The sequence below is a fragment of the Carassius gibelio genome, chromosome A10, assembly GCF_023724105.1.
Source record: "Carassius gibelio isolate Cgi1373 ecotype wild population from Czech Republic chromosome A10, carGib1.2-hapl.c, whole genome shotgun sequence".
Taxonomy (NCBI): Eukaryota; Metazoa; Chordata; class Actinopteri; order Cypriniformes; family Cyprinidae; genus Carassius; species Carassius gibelio.
The window spans coordinates 13605906-13630699 of NC_068380.1; the positions used below are offsets into that span (position 1 = coordinate 13605906).

The 24794-nt window shown below is 39.8% G+C and overlaps 1 protein-coding gene across 4 annotated transcripts; it reads left to right on the forward strand.

Annotated features, from left to right (window-relative positions):
• Window positions 1–1802: 1802 nt before the first annotated feature.
• On the forward strand, window positions 1803–24237 carry LOC128021239 (lysine-specific demethylase 6B). Of its 4 annotated transcripts, none has more exons than XM_052608301.1 (21): window positions 1803–1971; window positions 12132–12214; window positions 12319–12442; window positions 12540–12620; window positions 13009–13204; window positions 13308–13520; window positions 13714–13842; window positions 14526–14855; window positions 15140–17607; window positions 17795–17921; window positions 18125–18230; window positions 18546–18751; window positions 19069–19175; window positions 19303–19371; window positions 19487–19635; window positions 20429–20543; window positions 20636–20823; window positions 20925–21066; window positions 21153–21279; window positions 21393–21563; window positions 22488–24237. In XM_052608301.1, exons 3-21 carry the CDS (start codon window positions 12324–12326, stop codon window positions 22509–22511), a joined length of 5067 nt encoding a protein of 1688 aa, XP_052464261.1. In that variant the 5' UTR covers window positions 1803–1971; window positions 12132–12214; window positions 12319–12323; the 3' UTR covers window positions 22512–24237. The 4 variants fall into 4 exon arrangements, with proteins under 4 accessions (XP_052464261.1, XP_052464262.1, XP_052464263.1 ...); XM_052608302.1 differs by lacking the exon at window positions 1803–1971 and adding an exon at window positions 6301–6452; XM_052608303.1 differs by lacking the exon at window positions 1803–1971 and adding an exon at window positions 6301–6448.
• Window positions 24238–24794: the final 557 nt, after the last annotated feature.

The following is a 24794-nucleotide window of genomic DNA, read 5'->3' on the forward strand; positions in this document are numbered from 1 at the left end:
TTGGAGATCTTCAGGCACCCTCGGTGGCCCCTACCTACTTAGGCTTTGCCCCTGATATGGCCAAGGCATTCTTATACCCTCGAGCGGGTTATGTTCCTAAAGTTCCCTCTGTTATTCCACAACCTATAGTACTGCAGGCCTTCTGCCCTCCTCCCTTTTGGGAGCTAGTCCAGGAGAAGCTAAATTGTATGTGTCCAGTTCGAGCACGTCCACAGAGCTGCCCTGTGAAGGAAATCTGATATTTGCCCTCTATATTTGCCAGATTTTACAACGCCCTCTATATTTGCCAGATTTTACAATCTTGATATGTGAGCCGCTCCAGGCTCTTCTTTCCTCTTTCCTTAGCTGTACTCTTTAGATACACACTAGGCAGGGGATTGGTAGTCTGGCAGCGTTGGCACATCGTTCCCCAAAGCGCTTGACGCAGCTCGAGTTCCTGAAGAGGAACGTCTCTAGATTACGAATGTAACCCTAGTTCCTCGAAGGAACGAGACGCTGCATCGCAGAGCCATACTCCTGGCATCCCTGCCGGCACTTGCTTCCCTACTCGAAGCTGAAGTCAGCTGCGTAGCAGGTGCCTTTATAGCTTCCTGGTCGCTACGTCACCCCACCCGTGACGTCACGCCCTTGCATTGAACAGATTGCACACAATAATCAGAGTTGATCTTGCCAAAGGCGTTTCCCCAAAGCGCTTGATGCAGCATCTCGTTCCTTCGAGGAACTAGGGTTACATTCGTAACCTAGAGATGTTTTACTAGTAATAATTCAATTCAACAATTAAATTCTAATTGGTAACAATGCCAGATTAGAGAGCTTTCTGAATTATTTTGACTAGTAACAACTGAATTAGAGATCTCTTTAATTCCATTACAGAGCTCAGCAATTACAGATATCTTAAATGTGTGTTTTTTTACTAGTAAAAACTGAATCATAGAGCTCGGTATTTGCATTTTTACCATAAGAATTAAACTAGAAAGCTCTCTAATTGGAACTGTTACTAGTAAAAATGCAATTACGATGAGTAATGCTGGGAATATTTTAAGATAAAATGGCCCGCTATAATTAGTCCCTATCATCTCCTATCACCTCTAATGATTCGAGATTAGTAATTTTTTTCATATCAGGTCATGTCAGGTTCTTATTTATAATTCTCATGGCATAGACTTAATTAAAAACTTGCAGGTGAGCTTTCTTGATTTGAGTTTAGTAAGCAAACACCTACAACACCCAAACAACCGCATAGCAACACCCTGATGTTGTTATATTTATCAATATAATCTAGCTAAACTCAGAATTGTTCATATGTTATCAGTGCTGCAACTTTTAATCCATTCAAACCTCTGTAGCAACTGTAGCAACCACATCTGTTGCTACACTGAGAGACAGTTACATCAAAATACCATTACAGACCATAATTATCCCATGAAGAATTTCACAGTTTCATATTTCTTCAGTCAAAACAGATTTAATTGAGCATATATATATTTTTATGGTTTTGAAACATACCCAGTTCTTTCAGAAAATGGAGTCTTTTGCCACCCTACAGTGAGGTTTAAAAATAGCACACATAGTGTGTTGGCCTGGTTCCAAAACACACACATACAGGCAGACACACTCTCTCTCTCCCACTTTTTGTCCCCACCTACAAAGCTCATATTCGCTGGTATCCCTTGACTGACACGGGCTGCTCTTTTCTGATTGGCTGAAGTGAGATGATTGACAACTGAGCAGAGTACAGGAACAGCAAGCAGTGGCTCCGCCCCCAGGCTGTGCACGTGGATGAATCTGCTGTGAGAATCAGAGAGAGGAGAGGAGAGGGGAAAGAGGGAGGAGAGAATTGGGGAACATAGGCGACAGGATTGACTTGGGAAGGAGAGAAAGAGGAAAGGTTTGGATTTGCTTTGAAGGACATAAAGGGAGGAAAAAAGGGAGAAAGTGAGGAGAAAAAGAGGAGGTGAAAGAAAAAAGGAGGTAAGACAAAGATTTGAAAGTAAAGAGCATCTCTTTATTCTGAACATCTCATAATAGTTAGAGGTACATGCAAGGGATTTTATGTGCAAATTAGCATGGGCATGTGTTTCATATACCTAAATGTTGTGTATGTGTGCATTAGGTGCACACTGATCAGCACTAAAGCAGTCATTCATTATTCTCACAGCAGTGTGTGTGTTTGTGTGTGTGTGTGTGTGTGTGTGTGTGTGTGTGTGTGTGTGTGTGTGTGTGTGTGTGTGAAAGCATTACAGATGCATTGCCTCACATCATCGCCGGCAACCATAGTTACCAGTATCGCTTACACTGTCTCTCTGGTTTCATGTGATTAAATAAATGCCACCATGAGCTTACAATCCCCACGGCATGCTAGTTTTCATATTGTAAGAATACTGTCATGCAAATAAATGTTTCTTCGAAAGGCACTGGTATTTAGAAAATGGCATAATGTCAACTCATAGAGGAAATATGTTTCTGAAAATTATTGTGTTTACTTAAAATCAATCCACTGTATACTGTAAATGTTTCCAGGGGGGGAAAAATAACATTTGAAGGCTATTGTTTGCACAGCCCTGCAGGGGGCTTAATGGCACACATGCCGTGGTTATCTCCACATACTGACCTACATTCACTGGAGCTTTACCACAAGCAACCGTGAGCTGCTAAAATATCCTTCTAAAAATAGATGCTTAATCCGAGTCATTTGCTCGAGCTGTAATGAATGAAACCATGATGTCTGTTAAATCTGCTGTGCTTTGTAACCTTGTAGACTAAAATGAACCTTCCTGAACTGAAACCCAGAACAGGGTTCAAACACAGAAATAGGAATTCTGTAACTGTAGAATTAATCGTTTGTGAGGACAGCTTAGATATTTGCGATAGCTGTGTTTTTATAGACCGAGTTTGTATGTGCTTGTTTTTTTTGTAATTGTTTTTCCTCACATAGTTACTAAGTGTCTGCTGAAACCTTAGAAAGAAGAAATTTACTAAGTTACTCGAAGATTGTTGTCTAGTGTTAACTCTAAGCTAAAACACCCTAAATATGTAATTATAGCACTCTGGAATTGAACTCAAACCACCCTTTTAAATTTCTCATGCATAGTGAGCACCTTTTACAGCTCGGCAGTAAATTGAAACATTATGCTTGGTTCTGGTTTGGACCACGGTGGTCCAGCTGTGTGAGTCGCAGTGGTGGTGGTTATTATGGTTTAGGAATGAAGGAAACTTGGTTTTGGAAACATCCTAACATCTTAAAGTTTTGCCAATTCAAGCACTTCCCAACCTCATATGGGAATCTGTGGTTCTGAGGAAACTGACATTACTGGACCACCATCGTTTTGGAGCTCGTCAGCTTGCTATGTACAGTAGTTCTACCTGTGTTGTATCTGCTTCACACATCATATCTGCCTGGACTGGTTTACTGTCAGGCTGCCAAGTAACTCCAAGTTCTTTCAGCTGATCTTCACTTTCTAACAGCAGATCTCAAATTTCTGAACTTTTTTGTCTGCATGCAAATGCCTCTGATTTCATCGGTCTGATATCAAGCTTCTTGACAATTGATTTCCAACGTCTTATCTGAAACTTCAGATTTACACACTATGATTTCAACATTGTCAAAGTCAAATTGTTAACATAACAGGACAAGGTGAAATCCAATTCCAATTTTAACAAATTATTCAAACTGGCAATTTAGAGAGAGGAAAAAAAAGGTAAATTACAAGAACTTGGCTAGAAACAAATGAAATTCTGTAAAGTACTCAATTGCAGAAAACGCTTTTCCAACCCACTGCAAGATTACAGTTCCTTAAGATGTTTTTATACTTGTACTAAAGGAGTTTCCCTCAAATGTCTGTGCCATTAAACTGGATTTTATAAAAAAAAATACTAAAATACCTCTTAAACTAACTTACTCAGAAAGAGTCTCTTAAAGGGGTGGTTTACTGTTTTTTTCTAGGCTTGATTGTGTTTATGGGGTGCAGTCTAACGTGTTTTTGTTGTTGTTGTTTTTTCATAATTTTTCACATAATTTACATTTATTCCACACTGATCTGTCCCTTTTCTGACAAACACCTCCATTTATTTCCTGTTGTTATGAAGCCCCTCCCTCCGAAATAAGTGATGGTCTGATGCTGTGTTCAAACCAAACGTGAATAGAGCGTCAAATTCACGTCTACCGCATCTAGTTTGCCGCTTGAACATTTTGAATGCATTTGAAATCCGCTTCTTGTGGAAGGGGCAAGTGTTAGCGGTTGTCTGTTTGCAAGATGGCTGATGTGGATCGAGCACTCGGGTCTTTTCCACTTTTTCCTGCACACGTCCACTGAATAAATGTATTATCTTGTTAGCGAAAAGTAGCTGTATGCTATGTTAGGGGGAAAATAGTTGGAAAAAACAGCGGGAAGGCCGCGGGTCGATAAACATGTACGTGACTCAAAAGTAAAATGTGTATTTACAACACATTCTTCCAAGCGAGGTCCTTTTTATTCTTGAAATATGAACTTGTGTCATAAAGCTCCAGTTGACTGCTCACTGACAACATCAGTCATTCCTCCATGTTGAATGAGTGACTCCTGAATAGGCTCCTGATTGGTTAACGTGGCACGAATTGACGCCAAAGTTCAAATTTTTCAACTCGGGTGACAGATGCGATTTTGCGTCAAACACATAAATGCACAAAAGCACCATTCGCGGCAGACGCTCAATTCGCGTAATTCGCGCGAACGAGGTGAATTCGAGTCTTCCGTGCTAAATGTCTCATTCGCGCTGCGAAAACTCCAGACACACGTAAACGCACCTTTGCATTGACTTAACATTAAAATCATTCGTGCCAGACGCTCTATTCGCGTTTGGTGTGAACACAGCATAAAGATTGGTCAGTTGGCTCAGTGTGTTGCGTTTTGCTAAACCGCCTCTAGCACAGCTGAACAACCCGCCCCTCTCATGCTCAGAATGTGCTTCGATTGTAATTGTCCTCTATATTGCTCATCAATTTGAGCCTGATTGAGACGGCTCAGCTCTTAATGGTATGTGTGTTTGTGGTTGTCTCATACTTTTAGATACGCTTTTGTTTGTAAATGATACTGCTTCTGTTAGCTTTTAAATTATGGTTTTATTCTGATTAAAGCTTTAATACAGCACAGCAACATTGGTTTTGAAACTTGTGAGTCCATTAGAATCATTAGAAGACAGAATTGCGATTCATATATGCACATTTTTTACGTGCACCCCTAGTTTTCTCTTCCTCTTCTCTAAAGCAGCACAGCATTGCCTCGCCCCTTTGTTGTGTGTTCCCAAGGGAGGGGTTTATGTGTGATGTAACGGACCTGGGAAGAAGCTTGTTGTAGTCCATTACCATCCATTTTTGTAGGCATTAAACTGGCAGAATTTCAAAAGACAATATTTTTGTTTGCATTGAACTATCAGCTCTGCAACTCTGCAGATATTGTTTATGCTCAATCATCAACATTACAAACTAATGTTAAAAAAGTGAAATCGCAATCAACCACCCCTTTAAAACATCTTAGCCATATCAGCTTAACTAAAAAAGAAGACTGACTGTAGAGGTGCCTTGTAGCAATAATGAGAATTCCTCAAGGAATGTTAAAATTTGTGATGCATTCTGAATTGAGTTCTGGAGCATTAAGGAATTCACAGTAGGTCTTTGGGCATACAATTATCAAGATTACCGTGTATTATGATTAGAACACATTTCTTTACACTCGTCAATAATAGTAAGAATCTTTTGATACCAGTCAGATGACTGTAATTTTTTCCAGGTGGACAAAATCTTATTTACTCTTCAAGGTTTGTATGCTTCCTCATATATTAAGTCTGTGAAAAAATAAGAAAATAAATCCGACAATGCGGTCCAGACAGGTAAATCTTTATAAGCCACCATGCAAATTTCTCAATTGCACTTAATCTCCCTCAGAACTCTCATGCATTCCATGTTTGCATGTGTTTTTCTTCTCAGGTGAAATCCTTGTTTTGAGCTCAGAACATCTTCTGTAGCTGATGTGCGGTGAAAAGAGTTTATGATTGGTTTCCTTGGAAACACATACTGTACTCTTTAGGTGTGAAGAGAGAGAGAGAGAAAATGAGGATAGAGTGAAGGAGAGAGAGGTGGGGGAGGTGCTGTAAAGGGAAAAGGAAAAAAAAGGAAGAGAAATGAAAGCAGACTGGCTGGTAGAAGGGGGTCGGGCTATCATCTCTCAACACCACTCTCTCTACCTCTTTTGCTGTCTCTCCCCCGATTTCTCTCTCTCTTTCTGCTTTCTCATACCATTCCTTCCCTTTCTTTGTCTAATGAAGGAGAAGGCAGAAGAAGAGGGTGCAAATGTGAGAGAAACAAGAGAGTGTGTTGAGAGAGAGAGAGGTAAGAAAGGACAAGACAGTATGGATCAGGCACACTCGCCTTTTTGACAATAGAAGCTCACTTCCTGTCTCTCGGTGGCATTTCGTAAGTAAGTCCTATCACTGTTTGTCTGTCTGTGTGTGTGTGTGTGTGTGTGTGTGTGTGTGTGTGTGAGAGAGAGAGAGAGAGAGAGAGAGAGAGAGAGAGAGAGAGAGAGAGAGAGAGAGGGGCAGAGTGTGTACACAGTTTGTCAGAGTTGTCATCCGGTACCTTTAAAGGTAAAGGGTGAAACATTTAAAGGTACACTGCGTCCGAGCAGAGGGCAAACAGGAAGCAGTGCCTTTCTCTTCCTCACTGACCTGCAAGGTAAGAACGCTTGTGTGTCCCAGGATAGAAACACTCATCTCTCCTCTCCATGCCTAAAAACCAGCCCCTCTGGCTCATTATTTCTTTTTTTCTTTTTTATTACTGTTTCTTTTCCTTTGCTTTGTGCAGTAATATGACTTTGAATGTTTTGCAATGAATCATGTGCAAGTATCTACAACTCAAAGTGAATTAAGAAGTTAGCTGCAGAGGAGATCCTTCGGCACATAATGCAGTTGTGTATATGTTTGTGTGTGTGTGTGTGTGTGTGTGAGATATAATAGCAAGCCGGTCTCTGCTGAATACTATTGTACAGGAAGTAAGGGTTATTATAGCTGGCGATCTTGATCTCAGCCATTATGGCTCAACACAGATCTAATAAAAGACACCGCCTTGGTGAGTGTGTGTGTGTGTGTGTGTGTTTGTTTGTCTGCAGTGAGCTTTCTCAGACAACCTCCCCACGCACAGTATCATCCATAACTTTGTACAAGAGAAATTTCCTGTTTGTTTTCTGCCAAAGGACACCCACATGCATGCATTATGTTACCCTACTGCGGAGTCCAATGGTCACCTGTCTTCCCTGTGCGGCCAATTCATTAGCCGCACTTGCAAATGAAGATGAAATGATAAGAGAGAAGAGAAACAGAGACAGACGCATTGGCATATCCCCAACAGAATTGAAAATAGATGAATGACTAATTTAAATATCTGCTTAACATTGGGATTTCCTGCAACCTTCACCTGTGTTACAGAGAGTTTATGTTTCTCTTCGCATTTAAAGAGAAAATTCAGCCGAAATTCACTGAAACTGGAATTGTTTTCAGTTCTCTGTGGAACACAAAAGAGTATATTTTGATGAATCACATTGTTCTTTTCCAAATATTGAAAGCTTTCCTTTGACAAGGGGAGTTCTGAAAGTGACAAAAAAGGGTCATAAAAGTACTGTAAGTTGTACATGTGGCTAATACGTCTTCTGAAAGCATAGAGTATGATGAAATGATGAAAATACCACTCTTGATCTCTCAAATCTCATTTGCACTTGTGTAAATGTCTTGTAAAGAAGCATTGAGCCAGAATTGTTGTCAGTTACACCAAAATCCATTAATCCATCAAGGGTGAATGATATTTGAGTTCTACAACAGTGAATAATGACTTCTTACCAAATCACAGAAGTGATTAATTTGCCTTCAGGAGACTTGTAATATAGTGCAAAAGCCGTATGGAACACTTTCATGATCTTACTCAAACATAATTTGCACTCGTGCATATTCAAACTTAGTGCATTTCATTGCAACCAATTTTCATTTTTGGGTCCACTGTTCCTTTATCAGGCAGGAGTAGAAAGTGTGTGCATGCATATGTGTGAGTGTGTTTCAAAAGAAGACTTCTATGAGAGTTTGTATGTCTTTATTTTCTCACAGGCTTACCTTACATCAAAGGTATTTTCTATCAAAATAGTCCCTAGATGCCCTATGTTTAATGACCTAAAACTAGCAAAAGCATCCAGCCTGTTACAACACACACTGTTGATCTGATATAAACCTCATATGTGAGAGTGAGTCTCTGTCTCTGTTTATTTAAAGTAATATGAGATATGTGTACATGTCAATATTTGCCTCTTAGATTGGATATCAACTCATAAACCCACTAACTGTGACCCCAACAGCTGCAATAGCACATACATTTTTCAACGACTTGTAAGTGTCAATGGCACCACAACTTAAGAGTGAAAGCTGGATGTGAGAACAAGACACCGAGACAGAAATCCTGTGAGAATTACTCTCTCAGAAAATGTGGTTGATTTTTTGACAGCGTAGTAGAGAATCATGTTCTCTACATCGGTTACACCGATGGTCCCACATCAGCATCTGTTTTACAATACCGTTTTCTCCACAACAAAGTCCAGCTTGACGTGAAATACAACAATAAAAGACGTCTTACTGATTCTGGGTTTGAAACTGGTTGTCGTTCTGTGTCTGAAACTGAAACTGATTAACAAAACCTCAAATTCTCACATGATATGTGCCATTTTAGTTTGTTGTCTATGTTTGTGTCTGTAACACCATTTGCTTTCGATAACGTGAGACTGCACATCTAATTTAGTTGATTAAACAGGAAACCCCAGATAGTTTGGCCTAGCTGCTTTTGTTTACGTCTGCAGTGTGCGTGGGTTTTTTCACTGAACATTGAGTCTGAATTTCTCTCATATATCAGCCAGTAACACAATCTAGCTGCCCCGACAGCAGTGGCGCCCCTATCTTGCACTTCCCACTCTTCCTCTCACTTTCCAGCTGTTTGATTCCTGCTGTGGTTCCCCTCTGATCTCATGAGATATCTGTCTCCGATGGACAGTCACCGTAGACGCTGTTATCGACTGGTTTCCTTGCTTTACTGTTGAGTTTTGTGAAGAGTTCTCGTCAGTGAAATCAATGTGGATTCAAGACTGTGGCTTTCAATGGAGTATCAAACTCTATTTGGGGGTTTTTAATAAGTCATATCATCCAATTTCCTGGAACTTTGTAAGTTAAACAGGTCCAAAAACCAACCATTCAAAAGTTAATTTGTAACATTTCCGCCTGATTTTCACAGTTCATGTAGCAAATTCAGTATCTGTATGTTTAGTATACATTACAATGTAATGCAGGCTGTTATTAAGAAACATGGAAGCGCTAACTAAATTACATTTCACAGCATACCTGCTATTACTCATTTCATATGCAAAAAGTCAGTTTACATACGAGGCTTAAAGGCAGTCACAACAGCAAAAATTGCCTGTTTAATTCAGACAGAGTGCATATACTAAAATTATGAGTGTTTTTAGTGCAAAAAAACCTTGATTAACATTTTACATATGCCTCAGAGAAAAAAAAAATATGATATGACCCCTGTAGAACTATGATACAAATCAGAATTACTGTGGTTGCCAATATGGACTCGATTAAATTAAGGAGAGCAAGAAATGGACGTACAGTGCTGGACAGCCTTTGGCCCATTATTTTCTAATGTAATTCCTTCTTAATTGAAGTGCATGTGTTTGAAACTGGAGAGACTCATAAAAAGCTTATAGTAAGAGGAAGATGCGCGAGTGGAAGCTCTTCGGGTGATTCTCCAACTGTCAGTCTGCATCACACCTCATTTGTATGTGATGCAAAGAAGCTGTATTCATCCATCAGATGTGAGACTCTAAGCTCATGCATCCCAATGAGACCTGATAACAACCACAATCACAACTGAACCACTTGAATAAAAGTATGTAGGGAAGACGTTTCAGACATATTTGTAAAACTTATTTTCCAGCAGTGTGTTTATGTGAGGTCATGACCACAACTGCACGACAGCGTCACATTTTTACAGGAAGTTAGAACCACTTCCTTTCCAACGGAACAGTTTGCTGGGTTTCTATGGCTACCTACTTTAGCAAAATGTCATAAAAACATTGGTATACACAACCCACTTGTGCATGTCAGTCTTGCATTATTGTGTTTTGTATCCTCACTGGTGAAATACGCTGTGAGAGTCTGGTTTGGACTGAACAGGTGCGATGTACTTGGATAGGTTTGTGTAATCTGATATAACTCAACCTGTTAGACAGAGCATTGTTGGTCTGCTTTAAAATTTGATTACAATGGGACAGTCGCTCACATGAACATTGGCGAATAAAAAGGAATTTTCACAGAGGTGTTTTTCGAAGGTCAGAAGACTTGGCTCTAGTTAAGATTGAGCTAAAAAAAATTAATGAAGATAGAATAGGTCTTTGAAGAGTTTGATAAGAAGTGTTTGGATTTATATTGAAATCATTTTCTTATTTAGCTACTGTTTCCAATCGTAGTTTAAAGTCACGATGAAACAGAAGTACCGGCAGATATTTTTTTCCTTATTGTGACGTACATTAAAGTGAAAAAAAAGGAGACTTCCGTCCAGTTCATTGGTTGTTGAGTGGATGGAGTAAGATCTGAATAGAATGACGATTGTAAGAAAGGAATGGGGTTTAAGTGGACTAAATGATTGGAGAAGTTCAGCATATACATCGACAGATACATCTGATCACATGACTTCCTCATGATGCAGTCATGTGACGTTTTTGATATACTTCTTGGAATGTATTCAGTAAATGTGTTTCCATCGTAGTTTGTGTGAATGTTTTCTTATCAAGGGAAGAAATGACCTTAAGTGAGCATATATGTTTTTTTGCCCTTTTTGGAAATATTGTTCACAACTTGCCAATATTGCATAATGTGCATTCAATTATATGGATTGAAACATGCCTATTGTTCAGGTCGCTTCTGAAATTCTAGAGGAGATGCATATGACATTTCTAGTCTCCATGTTTTCTCCATTTGATCTCCATTTGTTCATGAGAAACAAGAGCTCTCAACATAATAGATGTTGTTTTTTATGTGCTACAGCAGTGTGTGTGTGTGTGTGATAAAGAGAGAGAGAGAGAGAAAGAAACAGACAAATGCTTACCATGTATTATACATCTAGCAAATGTGTCCAAGTTCAAGCGTGTGTGTTCAACTGAGTATGTTTTAATTGTGCTATTATGAGATGCAGAAAAGAGGTGAAACACCCATTAACAAACAAAGGCCCTGCAGTTGATCTGTCCTGATCTGAACCAGAATGCACAACTGGGGTTTTACAGTATGAAAGCTGAGCTATTAATGGACTAAGAAGAACACAAATGCCCTCCTTTAACCTCGCACACTTGTTACGCTTCTTCCGATGATAAAGGACAGTTGGTGTGGGGGGTTGGAGCGTGGGGGGCAGCGGAATGGGGCGAACAGGAGCCTGTGGATTGCTGCAGATGCTTCAGGTTGAACTTGTTCCAGCGTTACACGTTTGATCTGTTGCCTCGATCAAATGTAGAGGAAGTGTCAGTCAGGTGCTAGAAAATCTTCAAAGGTGTTTTAGATGTGTGGGCGACATGAAGATCACAATGAGATTTATTTATTTGACAGTTAAGGACATTGTGTTGTGCAGCACATTATACATGGTAGCCACAAATATGATATAGTGTATAGATGCTTATGACTACCATGGAGCCATGTTGTCTTTTCTCTCAGAAAACTGATATTAACCATCATTCACAAGAGCACATCCTGAAGATTTCCTTTCTGCTGTCCCCTCCTTCGCTTTCCATCTGTCTTTACGTCTCTAACTTCCGGTGTACTGTACGATAACACACATTACTGTTGATATTGCTTATACTAAAGTTATGTCAGGTCCCTAACCCTAAGTTTAATAATTGAACCAGTAACTGGTCCTGCATCGTTATATCGTTGAATGATATAAGAGTTCAAATGGGTGAAAAATCCACACTAATAATATTCCTCTAAACAAGGCATTACTGTTATCAAGTGATATTATGAATTGATGCTTCCAGTATTATTCATCCTTGGTATTTATTTTTCTCTCTTTCATTCAGAAAAGCCCAAATTGACAGCGAGATTAGGTGTAGTGATCTCTGTTGAGATCTGCAGTGGAGGGTTTCTCAGACTCATCAGTGCGGTGAGTATTCAAAGGACACTTTCTTCTCTCCAGAACAAGGTGCATCATGAGTGAACAGCTGCAGTTATTTACTTGTGTGTGTGTGTGTGTTTGTCTCACCTCAGGCTGAATGTATCACATAGCAGAGCAGTATTCTGGACGTAACTCGTGGGACTCCTTCCCCTCTTCTGGGCCGAGTCGAGCACCATGGGCCCCAGGCAGCAACCGGCACTGGTCCCCTCCATCCAGGTCATCTATCCTCCACTCGCATTTGCATCCATTATTTGAACACTGTTTTATTGTGTATATATGACAGTTTTGAAATCATCAGTTCTTCTCTTTTCAGGTGCAGTGGAGGGAACTATCAATCCCCATCCCAAAACTACATAGCAGGACGAAGCTACCCAAATAAGGCATATAACAACAGGTCAGTCATTCTTTTGTGCTCTAATAGTTCTGACTTTTTGGCTAAATCCCAATTTGCTTCCTATACATGTACTATACTGATAATAGTCAAAAAAGTCACTCCTTTATTGCAACTGCAGCACTTGTCCCCTTATTTAATGTGTATTTTTGACACATACAATTTATTGAAATTTATTGAATCAATGTGCCACTTTTTATACCTCTACTTATGTTACTCTTTATGTTGTTATTATGTTACTAGCGTACCATTCAGGTGTTTAATGTAAGTTTCAATGTGCTGTGATTGGACACGCACAGTCTTACTTAGATAATATGCAACTTTGTCATGCTAACACATTGGTAACACTGTGTGACATTCATACATAGCATTCCTCTTTATTCACAAACAGACCTCCGGGGTTCAGCAGGGACAGGCCCCACATGCACCCCAGAGACAGAGGCATTGGAAAGGAGCAGAGGGTCCCTAGGGGCTGCGGTCCAACACAGAGCCATCATCACAATCAAGGACGCTCCACCCTAAACTACAGCTCAGGGTGTGGAGGACACCTCTCTAGCAGCAACAATCACAGCAGCCAGCCACACAGGGTGAGGACGTACACATTTATAGAGCTACAGTGCTATCAAAGATGAGCAAAACACAAAAGAACTCTTCATTTCCTGACTGACTTGATGCTATTTCCTGTTTCAGTATGGGGGTCCGCATCAGCAGCAGCGTTCCACTGGGTGTGCCCCACAGACCCAAGGAGAGAAATGGACACAGTCGACTCAGTCCAGGACTTTACAAGGGCCCTCTCTCAAACGTCCAGCACCTCCTCCCAATATCTCACCACCACTCCGGAACCCATCCCCTTCACGAGACGACTGTCCCAGCAAGAGGAACAAGAGCATAAGCTCTCATCAGGTCAGTCATGTTATTTTTCTTGTTAAAATTAATGTGCAAAGACAGCTACTATTTACATTTACAGTTAGTTTTTGGGTATAAAGTGATATGTCAGTCTAACGTTTTGGTTATAAAGAGGCAGTAAGCACCATCTGCTGGTCAGAATGAGAACATCCTTCAGTGATAATACATGAGCCTTTGATAAATTCTGCAGAATTTCCACCCAAGAGAAAAATATTTCATCAACCGTCCACCTCCATCACATCCACCTCGGCCATGGAGCCCAGCATACAAAAGCTCAATGCCCTGGAGCCTGTCTGAGAAGAGTCCCTCTCATTTTCAGGTAGACCTGTGGTCCCAGCTGTGGTTTTTGTACAACTGATTTTCTATATATCCCTGAAAGACAGCAGCAGTTTAAAGGCATAGTTCACCCAAAAACAAAAATTAGCCCATGATTTACTCACCATCAGGGCATCTTAGGCGTATCTGACATTCATCTTTCAGATGAATCCAATCAGAGTTTTTAAAAATTGTCCTGGCTCTTCCAAGCTTTATAATGACAGTGAATGGTGCCCCTGTTTTTGAAGCCGAAAAAAAGTGCATCCATCCATCATAAAACTACTCCACATGGCTCCGGGGGTTTTAATAAATGCATTCTGAAGCGAAATGATGCATTAGTGTAAAAAAATGTAGATTTTTACAAATGTATAAACAGTAATCTCCAGTTTCCAGTCATATGAGGGCATTATTCACTGTCATTATACAGCTTGGAAGAGCCTGTAAAAATTTTTAAATATAACTGCGATTGCGAGGAATGTCAGATATGCCTAGGATGCCCTGAGGGTGAGTAAATCATGGCAAATTTTCATTTTTGGGTGAACTATCCCTTTAAGGAAGGTTTATAACTCTATACACTTTATAACTTCAATACACATTAACAAGTCTAATCACATACTTCTTTTCTTTATATTTACAATTATATACTTTGTGCTGCTCATGTTCATCCTTATTTCACTTATTTAAAAGGAGTCCAGTCATACAGTCATGAGAGATCACAGACCGAACAGTGCCCCAAGCCAGGGCCTCCATAGCAAGAAACCCACCAAACAGGGGCAACCCCATAATCCGGTCCGAGATCATCTAGGCCCCCATCCCCGTGGGGCCAAAGGGGGCTGGGATTGCCCATCACCAGCAAACCTCACCAGTGTGCCTTACAGTCAGCATCACCAGCTCCCTCCACCACAGAGGCACACCGGCCCCTTCAGCAGCCCAGCCACCTCAGTACCTCAGCCCAGATTCAACACAGCACAGCCTGCCTGGAAAACACAGAGCCGCTCTGGAAAACATGGCAGCAGTGTGAGTAAATAAAGGAAGAATTTTCATTTCTGGGTCAACTATAAAGAACTCGTCTCAGCCTCAGACAACACACCCACAGACTGTATAAGTGGGAGTTCTTGGCCAGAATAAGCTCCAAGACTTAATATCAGTAGTCAGAATTCTGACAATGCAAGGCTATCAATTAAATGTCAAGTCCATAAAAGCCAAAACGATTACATATTAAAAAGTAATTCAAATATATTGAGCTACTCTTATGTATTAGTATAGATTTGTGAATTGTTTGGTCATTTGTGTCTTTACAGGAGATTGGGCGTACCACCTCTGGCCTGGAGTCTAAAGAGTCTGTGAGTGGGGACAGAAAACGGCCAAGCACATCTAAACACATTAACCGCCAACGGAGTCCCTTTCAGCCATACAGCAATGCAGAGGGTAGAGTCACAGATTGTTCAGAATGGAGGACTCCAGAGAAATACAATCAGAGAGACTCAGACTCCCCTTCTGAACACAGCACTCAAACCTCAGACAGAGGTATGAGGGCACAGAAGTCAGAAATGAAGAAGAGCAGGCACTCTAAACATCAGACTGGATTTAAATCCACCCAAGAGAGCTCCCTCAGCAAGCTGGACACTGAACTCTTAAAACATATTAATGCCAAGAGGAGGCACAAGGAGCAATTAAGGAGGAAGGATAAAAAGAAGGAAGGAGAGCTGTTAGACACAAGAGAACGGATGGAGAAAAAAATGGAGGACAGGAAAAAGAAAAAGATGAGGGATGGAAGAAAGGGGCATGATAAGAAGAACATACATCTAAATGGCCGAAAGTTGGGACAGATAACTAGAAGAGCAAAGGAGGAGAGGAAAAAGGGAATGCATGAAGACAGGAAGAGTGAGATGCCAACTACGAAATCAGCATCTCCCAATTTAGGAACATTGTATACCAGTGATTCTGAACCTCTCCTGGATGACCTACTGTCTGAGCCGCTTCATCTCAATAACAGAGAGGAAGAGTTCTCTAGACACACCTCAGGGTTCATCCCACCTTCCACATCTCCTCCTGTCAGTAATAACCATTGTTCTCCATGCCAGTCAACCCACAGAGCCAATTCTAAAGCCTTAGAGGTTGACGACCAATCAGAATTTTCTGAGCCTGACCATGTAGACACTAGTGATGAAGACTGTGTAGAGGCCCATGATGTTGGCAGCTCCAAACGTATTCTTCCCAATAAGCAGAAGGTTTGTGAAAAAGAACCCATCAGAACCAAGGAGGGTGTCTTAGGGTTGCATAGTGCCCCAGACCTCTTACCGGCTCACTGCACCTATAGTGAAGAACTCCTAAAGCTGGACCCACCAACAAGCCCACCTGTTCTGAGCTGGCAGGGCTCTCCGGTGTCAGACTTAGGTGATGATGATGATGAGGAAGGGAAAGAGGGAGAAATGGTACGAGTACTGAGGAGGCCAGTACTACAACCTAGTCCAACACACTCATCTCCATTCAGAGACCCAGTGGAGATCAACACTGGAGTTGACTATTGCCACAGTGACCTGGCCAAACTGTACGGCCTTCCTGAGTGTTCTAAAGCAATGGACACTGAGGAAGAGGATGAAGAAAAGAGAGAAGGAGAGCAGAGAGATAGTAGTCCTGATGCAGCAAGCAGCTCTGAGCCCAACAAACCACACTTGCATCAAATGGACGCATTCAAATCAGCAACCTCAGCGATGGGCAGCCATAGGTACACTTACAGGGGTGGGCCATTTGGTCGGCCACCCCCTGGTGCCCTGGTTGGGGTGAAATACTCATCATCTCTGTCCTTGGGTCCTGAGATCCGCCCTCCAGACCAGCATAGTCCACCTGCCACATCTCCAACCACAGAAATCCCAGATAAGGTCTCACCACCCCTGATCCAGCCTGCGGAAAAAGACAAAGAGAGTAAAACCGAGGAAGAAAGAATGGAAAACAGTGCAAAGGAAGAAGAAAAGAAGGAAACTGAAGTGCAGAAGATGGATGAACAAGTGGAGATCAAAGTAGCTAAAGACCCAGCCTGCACTTCACTGGAGGATAAGGAACCTCTAATGTCTCCCGCCACCCTGCAGGCCAAACTAGTACAGAGCTGCGAGCTTCTGCTCAATCAAAACTCCAGCCCTGTGTCAAAGGCAATGAAAGTCAGCGGGCCCACATCTATTGAGAGAGAAAAGGAACAAGACAGGGCCAGACAGAAAGAACAAGTGAAGTCTCCAAAAAAAGCTGGTAGGAACGCAAAAGGAGAAGATAACCAAAAGACCAATGGTGGAGAGAATAAAAAGGAAACAGTGAAGGACGAGACAGAGAGAAAGGATTCATCCTTTGAAGGTTTAAATGAGCACTTGGTGGAAGTCAAGAACAAACAGGTTGTCCCAGAAAACCAAATTATTTACTTGAAAGAATCTAAAGAAGTCGAGAGAGGAAAAGAGACCGACGTTAAAAAAGAGGCCATGAAAGAAGACACACTAAAGGCTGATACATCTGCTACGGCATCATCTACATCTGCTCCAACCAACACACAAACCTCTCTTACTGTGACACCCTCCAGCAGACCTCTGCTGCTGGAACGGGTCAATCTCCTTAATCTGCAGGAGTTGTCTAAAATTCCCTTGAAAGAACTGAGGATCCGTTTGGTCAAGATTGAGAGCGAAGGTCGGCAGACTTTCATCGTCTCAGAGATCGAGCAGAAGACCATGCCACTCAATACCATCAACATAAAAAATAACGCAACTGAGGTCATACGCGCCTGCAAGTAAGTTACAAATGTGCTAAAAGAACCACTTAGAAACCACATGGCACCACCCTAGCACCTATTAATAAAACTCTAAACTTATTATTATGACTTTGATCGGGAATATGAACCATGTCGCTTCGTTCCATTTTTTTTTCTGTTTTCTTTCTGTGCATTTACACATACACCCTTTCTGTTTCTGTGACAGAGGGGCAAATATCAACAGCAAGTTTCGGGAGTCATACCTGCTTCCAGCATTTTCAATGAAACCTGTCCTGTCCAACGACACTCCTATTCCCAGAAACAAACTGAACCCTCCAACACCGAGCATTTATGTGAGTTGAAGCCAATCAGTTCATAAGGTTTATTAAAGTACTGTAATTTATTATTATTTATTAATCATATGCTCTGTCAGACATTAGTTTATATGGATACATTAGAGGTCTTTATTGTTGTTATAACGAAAAACAATAACCGTATAACTTGTCTGTTTGATGTCTGTTATTCTGACTCTGTATTTATGTTTTTGTATCTTTAGCTTGAGAGTAAAAGAGATGCTTTTTCTCCGGTGCTGCTGCAATTCTGCACAGACCCTAAAAATGCTGTTACTGTCATCAGAGGGCTGGCTGGATCTCTCCGTCTCAGTGAGAAAATACAATATATATCACAAACACACACGCACTCCACAGGACAACAATTGCGAGTACATTTTTGAATATTTGCTAGAATGTAATATGAGCAAAGATTGTACAAAGTAACAAATAGTCTAAGGTTAGCAACACTTTACAAGTGAATACCATATAACAGGCACATACAGGTATAAACATAGATATCCATTGCTTCAATGTGTGACATGACTAAACATTGTTTTCAAAAAGATCAGGATGGATAAAAGTCAAAAACATCGAAAAAAAGATGGTTTTCAAGTGTAGCCTATAACATTCTTGTCTTTCTGGTAGACCTGGGTCTGTTCTCCACTAAATCCCTGGTGGAGGCCAACTCCGAGCATGCAGTGGAGGTGAGGACTCAGGTGCAGCAGCCGGCAGACGAGAACTGGAACCATTCAGGATCCGCCCAGACCTGGCCATGCGAAAGCAGCAGATCTCACACCACCATCGCTAAATATGCACAGTACCAAGCATCCAGTTTCCAGGAGAGCTTACAGGTAGATATTGTTACCATGAGCGCCTCAGTGGGATCAGAAATCAACTCGATCTCACGCTTAACTGGAGTCAAAGTCATCTAAGTCTCAACGGGAAAACAGCACTGGTGACAGCATAACAGTCTGCCTCACCTAGTAAAGTCATATTAAGTGAAATGACAAATGATTACGTGAAATGTCCCTTTTCGTCCCTCTCAGGGCAAGGGTAATGCAGTTTGATGATGCTGAGGCTCCAGGCAATCGCCTGGAAGTTCTAGGTACAGAGGCACACACACACTCAAAATCAATTTTAAGAAAGTGACAGTTATCTCTATTTTTAGGAAGAGAAAGATAGTGAAGATGAGGATGAAGAAGACAAATCAGAGGAAGAAAATGTGAAAAAATCCAACCCCCAAGGAAATACTGGGACTTCTATCCCCACAACCAGGTAAAGTCAAAACTAACATTTAATGGTTAAACTATCATAAAACGAAATAGATTGCTATTATAAGAGCCAGGTTGAATTTTATTTTGTATTTTTTTAACGCTGTCTCTGAAAAAAATTGTTTTAACAGCCCAGAGCAGAAGGCCATTGGAAAAATCATCAAATTTGGAACCAACATTGACTTATCAGACCCAAAACGGTGAGAGATGTTCACTTTGACAGAATTTCATAAAATAATGTTGGGCAGGGAGACTATGGGGATTATGCGCAATATAATTATATTCTATAAAACATCTGTACGTACTTGTCTTCAGGTGGAAGCTGCAGCTGCAGGAGCTGTTGAAGTTGCCTGCGTTCATGCGTGTGTCCTCCAGCGCGAACATGCTGAGTCACGTTGGCCACACTATTCTGGGCATGAACACAGTCCAACTTTATATGAAGGTCCCTGGCAGCCGCACACCAGGTAAGTGTACACACACACACACATACACACAAGGTACTTGTGCATTTGGGATTTCTCTCACCCTCACTAAGTTATTTCTGAAATAAGACATTACTGAATTTATTTACCAAGCTGTTATTTTTCTTTATTTTTTATTTTTTATTTTTTTGTCAGGTTTTACTAGCCTACCGTTCACAAGTTTGGTCTCCTTGAGAATAACAAAACCTTTTTACACTCTTTCAAATGCACACTAATATCATACAGTTGAATTTTATTTTTATTTTATTTTAAATATGCTGCATCATCATCATACAAAATTCCTCTTTTTTTTTATATGGCCTGGATATATTTAAAATAAAGCAAAACAAAACATGGTCACAAACCTGAAGTCTTGACATCTTCTCAAGACATTTTTTTTAATTTGCCTTTATTTACTTACATTTGTTTAAAAAAGGCTTCATTTTTCATTATGATAAATAGAATTTATAATTATAATATTTTTGTAAAACAATACCTTCAGATGTTAATAATAAAAAAAATCTAAATATGTTTTTTTATTTATTAAAATAGACAAAATTAGATTTTGTGTTTTTATTTTTTGTGAAATATATTTCATTTAAATTTGTCTTGTTCAAAATAAAATTCGAATTAAGATATCATTATCAGATGATATTTTATTTTTATTTTAGCCGAAGCAAAACTTTATTTTTATTATATTGCATAGACTTTGTTAAATGAGACTTGAATGTGTTTAAAATAAAACAACAAAACAAAACTTCTGTAAAAACTGAAAGTCTGATTTTCCTCTCTCTAGGACATCAGGAAAATAATAACTTCTGTTCAGTGAACATCAATATTGGCCCTGGAGACTGTGAGTGGTTTGCCGTCCATGAACACTACTGGAAAGCCATCAGTGACTTATGCGAAAAGTACGTTTTGGATCACACACGGCAGTTATTTTTTATGGCTTAGCACAATGACAAATACGATTAAATATAAAGCAATATGTCTTGTGTGTTAGGCATGGTGTGGACTATCTGACAGGCTCGTGGTGGCCGGTTCTGGAGGATCTGTACTGTTCAAACATCCCAGTGTACCGCTTCATTCAGAGACCTGGTGACCTCGTGTGGATCAACGCTGGCACTGTGCACTGGGTCCAAGCCGTGGGCTGGTGCAACAACATTGCCTGGAACGTGGGCCCTTTAAATGGTGAGTCTATAGTGAGACGATAGGGGGCGCCATAAACATTCGCCAAACATATAATGCATATACTTTCGGCTCTTGCTGTATCATGCCCTTTGTCTTTCCAGCCTATCAATACCAGCTGGCTCTTGAACGTTTTGAGTGGAACGAGTTCAAGAAAGTCAAATCAATCGTCCCCATGATTCACGTGTCCTGGAACGTCGCCCGCACAATCAAGATCACAGACCCAAACACATTTAAGATGATCAAGTGAGTGCGGCGTTGCATTATTTGTGTCATTAAAACCTACATTCAATCGTTTTATAGTTCCACCTCCTTCTTGTCTTGTCTTTCAGACATTGTCTACTCCAATCCATCAAACATATTCAGATTTTGAGGGACCAGCTGGTGTCTGCAGGGAAGAAGATCTCCTATCAGAGCAGGGTGAAGGATGAGCCAGCGTACTACTGCAACGAGTGCGACGTGAGGACCACCAGCACTCAATACATTGATGAAAAATAATATTCTGTCATAGGTCGTAGTATCTTGTTGATGTACGTGACTGTGTGTGTGTGTGTGTGTGTGTGTGTGAACAGGTGGAGGTGTTTAACCTCCTGTTTGTGACCAGTGAGAGCAGCAGTAGGAAGACGTACATGGTTCACTGTGAGGACTGCGCTCGGGAGCACAGCCCCAGTCTGAGCGGGGTGGTGGTGCTGGAGCAGTACCGCATCAATGAGCTCATGAACACATATGATAACTTCACCCTAGTAAGACAAACACTCCCATACACACTAATGAACTAGTGTAACATGTGATAATATTTTATTGTACTTTTCTTTTTTTTTTTTTTTTTTTTTAAATCTTCATTTTCAGTATACTAGAATTTATAATTATTTTGTGAAATGTGACCAGAACATATATATAAAAAATAAGAGTAAAATAAAATGTAATGATAAAATGTGTATAACTTATGTAAAATGAAATAAAATAAAATAAAAACATATAAAATTACATGATTATTTTATTTTGTTGTTTTTATTTTTTAAATAATCTTCATTTTCAGAATGCAAATAATTATTACAATATTTTTGTGGAAAGTGACATGGACATGTTTAAAGTAAAATATGCTAATTTATATATGTATCATTTTAAGTAGGCCTAATTTTCATTATGCTAAATTGAATTTGTAAAATGTGATCCTGATGTGTTTCAAAATAATACTGTTTACAATAATATAATACAATCACAATAAACTAAACTAAATAAGTAAAGTGACATTTTTTAAATGAAGTATTTTTATTTTTTGAAAATTGACAATTTTCAGTATTCAAAATAGAATGCATAATATTTTTGTGAAATACAGGACACGTTTAAAAAAAATCACCATGTAATGATGTTTTTTTATTTTATTTTAATTGAAAAAAGAAGCTTCATTTTCAGTATGCAAAATAGAATTTGCAACATTTTTGTGAAATGTGAACTGTGTTTAAAATAAAATGTCAATATGTAATGCCATTTTTATAAAATAGGCTTCGTTTCCAGTATGCATTATATAATTAACAATAAGAAATGTTACCCGGATATACAGTACTTAAAAATAAAATAATCCATCAACGGCATCGTCATTGACCAAACAATTACATTGGAATTATTTTCACAGCAATAGTAATGCATGAGTTTTCTCTTCCTAGGCTCCAGTCCCGTGCAGTAGATGAACTTGATGTCTGAGACTACACAGCCATAACCAAATCTCCCACCCTTCTGCCTCAAATCAGTGGCACAAACTTTACGTTCTCCTTATTTTTATTTTTATTACCAAAACCACTACTGCAGGCTTGTGGAACAGCCAGTCAAATCGCTGTTTACTTCACATTGTTTACAATACTATCAGCAGATGTCTCTCCAGCGCAGTCGTCTTCCCCTCAACCAGCTACTGACGGGACATCTGATAGTTCTCATGCTCCTGGTTATAGAATGACTAGAGTGGTGCTACATCAATGGACTTTAACAATAAGGTGTAACTTGGCTATCAGGTCACTCATCTACAATGGATAACTGCTGTGATTCCTTTTTAAAAAATTGTCAACTTGCCTAGCATGTGCATTAATTCAGGTACTGATGTAGTTTACTTTTTTATGCAAATGGAAGACGATTTCACCAGTCCAGTTATTCTGTGTCTCTGAATGAGTGGTGCTTTGATACAACATACAGTATATAACAGCAGGGGATTGATTTCCCTTGGAGCTGATGACCATTGCAGTGGCATTGCGTTCTGTTTTTCTGTTGTTTCGGTCATGTCACATTTACTACATGTCTGACCTTTGTAAATGGTATTTGCATATTTGACTGGGTGCTATTTTTTTAAGTTGTCAAGGGTTTTCGGAAAGAAAAAAAAAAACTTTTTTAACAGTCTAGACTAACACCATTTGGGCCTTGTGGTATGCATTTAGACAAAAGCTGATTTCATTGTATTTGATTAAATAGATAATATAAAATTTTCTTAGAGCATTAAAATATCACGTGAGGTACAGTATATGTAACAGTTATTCCCCCAACCCCACAAAAAAAAATAAAAATAAAAAAAAATACGGGTTTAATCCAAAACTTATTTGATTGCATTTGTCTGGAAAACCTTGTGCGTGTTATGTGAAACTTTTTTGTACAACTGAAAAAAAAAAAGGAGAGGAAAAAAAAAACATTCCTGCGAACTTTTTGATGCATTTCTCAATCTGATTGACTCCTTTAATTAGATTTTCTTAAGTTTTGAATCATTATTCTTTGCTGGTTTTGCTTATTTTTATTTATTTACCTTTTGTATTTATTGACCGTTCTGTGATGCTTCTCTTTTCTGAGACATGCATATTTTGTCGATCTTTCTGTTGTGCTGATGTGGTGAGGCTTACGGGGGAACGTCTGATTCCAAATGGTGCTGATCCCCCTCCCTCCCTCCCTCCCTCCCTCCCTGGTCTCTCTCTGTCTGTATAAATGATCTGTAGGTTTGAAAACATGAATTTAATCTCACAAGTTGGTGCTTAGAACAGAGTCAGTACACTTTTCTGAACTGAATGTCTTTGTACTGTATATTTAACACATTCAATCTGTTTGCTTTACATGATATTGTGACACGTGTATGATTCCAGTCATCCTAGCTGTTATGATAATTATGACCCGTTCTAATTTGTATCGTTCTTGATGAATTGCAGATTATTGCGCGTTTTCAAATTTGGGTTCCATTGATACCTCTCGGAGTTTGTTTTCAGGTCCGTTTTTTTTTTTTTTGGTTTGTTTATTCGTTTTACTGTACTAAAAAAGAAAAGATGAAATTAAAAAAAGAAAAGGAAAACATTAAGGAACTGAGCCAGACTTGTCTAAAACATTTTGTGAATTTTGTGTGTTATACCTGATATAATTCTAACTATAAAAATAAAACATTCTGATACATTTGCATGTGTTTGCGTGTTATTCTGGATTGTGTGTGTGTGTGTGTGTGTGTGTGTGTGGAAGTGGAAGCGGAGGCCTGCAGAGGTCATGGGACAGGAGTAATGTTTCGCTGACACCTCAGCGCGCTCTCTCCGGACTTTACTGCGGAAATCCTGGCTCCAAGGACAGGAAGACTGTCAGGATATATCTCGTTTTTCACCATCCCTCCACACTTAACTTGTGTATTTGACCAGCAACCCTTTTTATCTCCCTACCGTGAATGAATGAATAAATAAATAAACAACTGTAAATGTATTAAGATATCCTGTTTTCACCCCTGTTAACTTATCCAGTCCACTCCGTCACAGTTCTCAACTGGTGGGTCGTGATCTGAAAATGTTTTTCTGTTCTGATAAAATCACAGAGCTGCGAACAAAACTATGCTAAATGCAAATGGAAAATGAAGATATAATATAATAGCAAAAGCCTCCAGTATCTCACTCAAAAACAGCCAATCTACATCCCGTCTGCTGAAATCTCCGAAAAACATCCCCACACCCCCTGTGTCCTGACAGCTC